Source organism: Gekko japonicus, unplaced genomic scaffold, assembly GCF_001447785.1.
Source record: "Gekko japonicus isolate JY-2015 unplaced genomic scaffold, Gekko_japonicus_V1.1 scaffold1304, whole genome shotgun sequence".
NCBI lineage: Eukaryota > Metazoa > Chordata > Lepidosauria > Squamata > Gekkonidae > Gekko > Gekko japonicus.
The window spans coordinates 284,682-291,871 of record NW_015171543.1 but is presented as its reverse complement, the minus strand read 5'-3'; the positions used below and the strand labels follow the sequence as shown (position 1 = coordinate 291,871).

Below are 7,190 nucleotides of genomic sequence, written 5' to 3'. Positions count from 1 at the left end.
AGAGTGGAGAAATAGCATTAACAGCTGCACCATCTTGCTGACCATTTCCCCCCCTTCCTGTTCAGATACCTATAAACCTTGGACATGGCCCTTGGGTGTAAGCTGGAGCGCAAGTGTCAAAGGGCTCCTGGCCCATGGTTCACAGTCCAGGGTCGGTGTTGTTTTGTGTACTGGCTTGTGTGTATAGTCCTTTTTTGTGTGGCTGTAAGCTGTTTTGGGTTCCTTTTGGGGGAAAAAGTAGGGTACAAATGCTTTAAAATATTGTTAAAATTGTCTGGAGGTGGTTATAAATGTACATTTGCACAAGATCAAGGTTCACTATAGAAGTTAGAATGAATGCCAGGGAATGGGGCCCACTCCCTCCCATGGAGAACCAGCCTACTTCATAGGGCTTGCATGACCGTCAGCACAGGGCTCTTTCTACCTAATTACATGTGTTTTGCTATGTTACCTAAAGGTCAGATAAAATCTACAGTGTGCTGATTTATTTAATGTTCATTTCCTGTATTTGTTAAGGCCAGCTGGGCTATTTTTGGGCAGGAACGCACAGAAACGGAGTTCCGGCTGGCTTCAGAGTTGGCCACGCCCACTACAGCCAAAACCTCTGCATGCATGGCTACAGAGGGAAGACCTGGAGAGCGACCCCCACGGCGACTCCAAGGTGGGTGGACCAGGGGGGCCCTGGAAGACCTCCCCGTGCCTTCCCCGGCCTGTCCAAGGGCTAGCTTGCCCGGTTCCCCCACAGCTGCCGGACACCCAGGCAAGCCAAGGGAAAGGGGGGGCTTGCCCAGGCAAGCCAAGGGAAAGCATGGGGTGTGTGGTCTAATATGCTAATGAGCTGCACTGTCAGGGGTGTGCCCTAATATGCTAGTGAGTTTATGCTGTTGGGTGGGGCCTATTATGCTAATGAGTTCCTGCTGGGCTTTTGCTACAAAAAAAGCCCTGAAGGCCAGTGTTTACAAAATAAGACCATGGATTCATTTAAACACTATGCTGTATTTTGATTAGTTTGACATTTGCACATGCTGACTGATGAACAGACACAAGCAAGGATAACGTACCTGGGAAGCAGAGCAACGGCAGGTGTAACAAAACAAGTCAGATAAAACATAGGATCTCCCATCAACTTTTCCATAATCCAGTAGGGATTGGATGGAGGATAGCATGTTGGGCAAGATGCATTGTAAATTAGTGCCACAGTGAAGAACAATCCAATGCTGAAGGCACAAGACGACAAATGTAGCCAAGTCTAAAAGAAACACACTCAAAATTACTTTGTCATTATGGTGCCTTCTTGGAATGCGAACATATGAAAATACATGACTATAGGAAAGTAGAATGCTTTCTAGCCAGAAGGAAAGGAGAAGCCCTTGCTAACCATGGGGTGATTGCCAAGGCCCCATGCTGGCCTTTTTTCCTGCCAAAACTTCACAGCTGCCAGGTGATGCTGACTCAACCAAAACTCCCACAACAGGAATTCCTGTTTCCCAATCCTCAAGCTAGAAGATGCAACTACTGAGATTACTGTTCCCTAATTAAAACGGGCGTACATACTGTTTTTCTATGGATATGCCGCCTGTTATCACCAGCACCTATTGGACAGTGCCTGTGACCTCACCGCTCAAGTATCTCACAAAATCATTTCATTTGGAATTGTGCCCAAAATTGAAATCAAATCAAAACAAAAAAAAAGTTCACTTGCTCTCTTTTCCTTTCCTTGGTCCACTGGTGGACCTGGTATTTTTGGCCACTGTGTGACAGAGTGTTCGACTGGATGGGCCATTGGCCTGATCCAACATTGGCTTCTCTTATGTTCTTTTTTTTTTTGATCCCCGAGGGGGAGTGTTTTATTGTTTTTTTCAAAATAGTACAAACTGTAACCGAAAATTAGGGAGGGAAAACTACAACTAGGGGGAAAGAAAAGCAAACCACTAGTAACTAAAACCCCAAGAATAAGAGATCATAACATACAGCTTATATAGTTGTTATTCTTAATCGCTAGTATTACTTTGAACGTAGTCGGTTATGCTAAATCATTTATCTTTTTACCCATCAATCTATCTGTTTAATGAAACCCAAGAGCATCCCATAGTTAATATATATTTTCCAGACACAAATCATTTTTTCTTATCTCGTCTCATCCTCAGTTTATATGGACTTTTGGGGGCGGCCGCCCCCTTTTCAGAAGGAGTCCTCATCAGAAGACATGATGCCCAACTCGTCATTTGATTTGCTTTCCTCTTCTTGTCCTCCGTTGGTTCTCCCAGCTGTACTCTCAGGAACTCATGTGCTTTAAAAACAGAGTCAATCTTTCCTTTTTTGTCATGGAGTTTGAAAATGAAACATTTAGGAATTAACCATTTGTAACTGATGCAATTTATTTGTAGAAAAAGGATTAAATCTTTATATTTCTTTCTCTTCTGTCTTATCTCAAATGAGATATATTTTAAAATCCTGATGTTGTTGTCCCCGATTCTCAAGGGTGTTCCAGTAGTTGCTTTCAAGATAGAGTCTCTCATGTGTCTCTTCGAGAATCTGACTACTGTCTCCCCAGGCAGATTATTTTTCTTGATGTATGAGGAATAGGATCTGAAGACCACATCCATCTCGCTGTAAAGATATTCTGCTTTCAAATCTGTTACTGGGACTAATGCTTCACTCAGTATAATTGCTTCAGATTCTCTCCTTTTAATTCCGGTACCCATCTGCAGCTGTAAAAGTTGTGATTCTTCCACAGCTTGCTTCATCTCCAGCTTTTGCACCTTTTTCTTAACTCTTTTAGTATTGGCATCTACTTCCTTCACCTTCTCAGCCGTTTGCTCCATTACTTTTAGAGACTGAGTCAATTGGAGCTGCTGAGAAGCCATACTTTGACTTATTGCTGACGGCTGTTGCTTGATATTGGTCATATAGTCCAGCAGTGGGCGCAGGGAGTCTGCCAGCATTTTGGAGAGCTCAGCAGTCTCTTCTGCTCGAGGGCTACCCACTAGTTTCGTTTTCAACAGTTTGTCTTTATCTGCTTTCTTCCCCGCCATCTTTATGGATTGTTTACTATTTTAAAAGTTGCCAAAGTCTCTGAAATTCGCCCTTATGCTTTACCATGCACTGGTAAGTCTCTTAAAACAGATTTGGATGCTTATTCTTCCGCTCCCCCCTCTTTATTTTGTGCTTTCGTTCATGCGTTTGGGAGGGGGCCCTCCCCCGCTCGCTTTTCGTTGCTCTGTAGGGGGGGTAGCTTTCTTTTTAAATTCTCATGCTTGCTTAACCTGACTCACAGTTCACTGTTGGCCATTCGGCCACTCTCGGCATCGTTCATTTCGCTTGACCTCCAACGCTTGTCCCGGTCAGCGTCTCTAAGTCCATTCGGACACTCAGTGGCAGGACCATCAGGGCGGAGGAGCGCCTCAATTCTCCAGCATCGCGCCAGTGAAGAGGTCGCCCCTCAAAAGCCCCATGGCTAGGAGCCTTTTGCCAAGGCTCCAGGGGGGCCGCGACCCGTCACACCCCCTCCTACACGCTGGTGAGCAGATTACATCCCCGGGAGGTCCAGGAGATGCGTCTGCCTGCGTGTCACCATTAACCGGAAGCCCCAGCTTCTCTTATGTTCTTAATCCATCTACCTAGTACTAGTGCATCTTTACACACACACACATGCACGCACACAGAGTGGATGTTCTCTGACAAAATGCCTGACTACATCCTCTAGCATTAGATCACTTGCATGGCAAATGAAAGCAAATCATTAGCAGAGGGGGCATCTTGGCTATTAGATATACAGATAATGTATGCTACATTCGCAAGCCATCTCTTTTGGTATGGCTCAGAAAACCGACTCAACAGAAACACACTGAAGGAGTACAGTAAGGAAAATGCGTGAGACAACCATACGAAACACAGCGGGTTGCTATGCTGTGTTCATTCAGGCAACTTACCCAAGTTTTGGTTTCAATTGCCAAATGCAGTATTATGGTGACGAGAGCTACAGTGGTGATTGGGGTTCCCCAGGAGAATATATCCACATCTGAATCATAGTAAGTCTGAAAACATTAAAACAGGGTTTAAGAAAATATGGAACTTTACATTGTCTTGTACACAGCATTATCAAGTTCTCTCCAGTCGACCAGAAATCCTAATTCAACTTCACTCTAGACCATCTATTTCTCCGAGCCAGCTGCCATAGCCAGCTGCCATAAATGCCTGCCGTTCTTGAGAGAAAGCCTGTCCAGATCTCCATTTTGAAACATTATTCAGAACCATTGCCCAACATTTTATATCAGAAAGCTCTGCACGGTTCATAAAAATAACCCTGTAAGCCCCACTGTATGACAGACAGAATGTCTGATTTCACTCCAATTGGCATTGTGATTCTCACCCTCCCCTCGCACTAGCCCCATTTCTCATATCTGTAACAAGATCTATGATATCTCCGGATGTCTATATATGCACTTCACAGGCCCATGACAGCCATTCCACATGGGAGGAAGACATATTCCTCTCATTTGTAGTCCCACCCAAAGTATATTTGCTAAACCTGACCCTCATTTCACTCTTATCAGAGAACAGAGTAAGGAAATGTCAGCTCTGAACTTGACTACAGCTGACAACTTACAAAGTAAGGGATGAAAAAGCAAACTAGGCTTTGATAGAGAGCGTCAATCATGTTCATCCAAAACATATGTGGCTGGTACTCCTGCAAATAGAGAAACACAGAATGAGAGTCCAAAATCAGTACGGATACCACCTTCTTCCCACTAAACTGAAACCAGGAAGCTATACTTCTCCTTTCTCTTGCCTCCCAGTCTGGTTCGACCACAACCACACCTAGACTCTTGAGCTTAGCTCAAGTTCTCAGAGAGGGGCTGTGGCTCAAAGGAAATCCATGTGCCTGGCATACTGAATGTTCCAGGCTCAATCTGTGGTTTCTCTGGTTAAGGGATCTAAGGGCTAAACTACACATTTAGGGTTTTTAAGAAATTGGGTCTGAGTTCCCTGTGCAGAAAAAGCACTTAGGGAACTTATTTCCCCATTTTTGCTACTCTATGTGCACAGAATACTCCAAGTACTACAGTGAAAACAGGGAAACAAATCCCCCCCGTGCTGTTTTTGCTTGGGGAAGGGGGGGGGAGCAGGAGACCTTCCTCTCCCAGTGGTGGCATTCTGAGCCTGTTTGGATTCTCCCTTATTTTTTAAAAAAGCCATTCCCTGCTGCTGCTCTGTGGCCGCAGGGACCCCCGATTCAACTTGTTAAAAACCTGAACATGTCGTTTGACCCTCAGGGCCCAGGTTTTGGGGGACAGACATTTCTCTACTTTAAACTCTGGAGAGCTGGGGCCAATGACATTACATAATAATGAGCCTTCTCCGATTATTATAAATGACTTTCCATTGTCTAGCAATTTGGCAAACAAAATCCCTAAAGATGTCGTAGTAGTTTGGCTTGTATGTATCATAATTCTTTATTTGGCTTTATGCTCCATCTTCCACCTCCCAGACCTAGGATTAGGGTCGCCAACTCTGGGTTCAGAAATACCTGGAGATTTGAGGGTGGAGCCAGGGAGGGTGGGGTTTAGGGAGAGGAGGGACCTCAGTAAGGCAGAATGCCACACAGTGCTAGGATTACATCCTGACCCTGATCTCAGTTTGTTCTACCGTTTTGACACTTGCCTGTGCTCTTAGAGCTGTTTTTAGAAAAGGTAACCAAACATTCTAAATAGAGAACTTTCTAGTAGATAGTGCTTGGTCTACTGACAGAAGTTTTCAAAAAGGCATAACAATGGAAATGGCTTATTGTAAAAAAAAATTCTTAGTGTCCTTTGGTTAGTTCCAACTTCACACTGCAGACTGAGAACACATTTACAGTAAAGACAAGTTGGTACCTCCATGTCCTGGCCACTTTTGTAGAGGTGGGGCACAGCAATTAATATATCTGCAGGTACGTCTTTATCAAGCACTCCAGAAATCAGTTGAGGAAGGGAGGAGAATAACAAGTTAAAGAAGATCAGGTACCACTGGTCTATCATTGAAGTCCCAGAAAAGCCACAGTAGAACTGGTACCAGAAAAGAAGGGCCACAAACATCTGAAAAAGGAGAAAGAAAGCAATGCATTGACTATACACAGTCTGCTGGATTTACAAGCACCACAGCAGCCTGTAAAAAGGGCAACACGATATCTCCCTTTTCAGACATATTCTCCTTGCTTACTAGAAATAAGCCCCATCTAAGTCCTTTCCCTGAAATGGGAAAGATTCAATGGAACCAATATCACAGAACTAAAAGGGGCTTTATAGGCCATCTAGTCCGACTATGCTCAGTGCAGGACCTCCAGCGCGAGAGCATCTCTGGCAGATTGCTGTCCACCCTTTGCAAGAAGATCCCCAGCAAGGGACGTTCTTGCTCTCAGAAACTGATTTTCTCATTGAACTACATCAACCATTAGGAACCTCTACAATGGTTAAACTGTACAGGGAAGTAAAGAAACGGTGTGCACCTCTTGGAGGCCCAAAATGAAACATCTGAAAAGGACTTTTCTCTGAGTCCAGTGGAGTTCCCAATGATTTGATTTGTTGTGTGGAACAGGAAAAGGAGGAATAAAAAGTTTCCTTTATTTGTACCTTTCCCCCTCTCCAATCCTTGAGTTCCAACTTGTATTTCCTTTGACCAACGTATGTTTGATGCTTTATGTGACGAACACATGTGAGCACTAGGCCAATGTTTCACTGGACATGTGTGTGTGGGGGCAGTGAATTGCCCTCTGTGGCCTTGAGCCCCATTAAATTTTCACATGCTAGGCATCACATCTGCATAATGGCCTGTATACACAGGTTTTACCCCCTATATTCAGCTCATTTGACTGAAACCTGCCTCTGTGTTGAGCATGTCAGCTGCTGTAATCATTATCCCCTCCTGATACAGTGTTTGCATGACACTCTTGTTCTAACCTCGTACTACTAAGAAACTTCTTGTTAATGAATGTCACACATATTTCTTCTCATCTTTTGCACAATTCCAGGATTTTTATTATGAACAGTTTAAAACTGCAGGGCATTTAAAATGTGTATCTCTAAGAGCATACCCACTGCAAAGCCATTTAATTCCACTGTTGAGGTGTGGGTCATGCATTCTGAGAAATGTAGTGACAACCCCATAAAACTAGCACTGAAGTCATCCACTTATGTACCCTGGAGTAGTTG

At 44.1% G+C, this 7,190-nt stretch overlaps 1 protein-coding gene across 1 annotated transcript in view; it reads right to left on the bottom strand.

Annotated features, from left to right (window-relative positions):
* The window catches only part of ATP10A (ATPase, class V, type 10A), a 162,312-nt gene that overhangs the window by 1,602 nt on the left and 153,520 nt on the right, over positions 1–7,190 (bottom strand). The window contains exons 18-21 of the mRNA XM_015419655.1: positions 5,877–6,077; positions 4,610–4,690; positions 3,933–4,037; positions 1,062–1,249 (exon numbers count right to left, since the gene is read on the bottom strand). Of these exons, the coding sequence (XP_015275141.1) occupies positions 1,062–1,249; positions 3,933–4,037; positions 4,610–4,690; positions 5,877–6,077 (575 nt within the window). The remainder of the gene's footprint in view (positions 1–1,061; positions 1,250–3,932; positions 4,038–4,609; positions 4,691–5,876; positions 6,078–7,190) is intronic.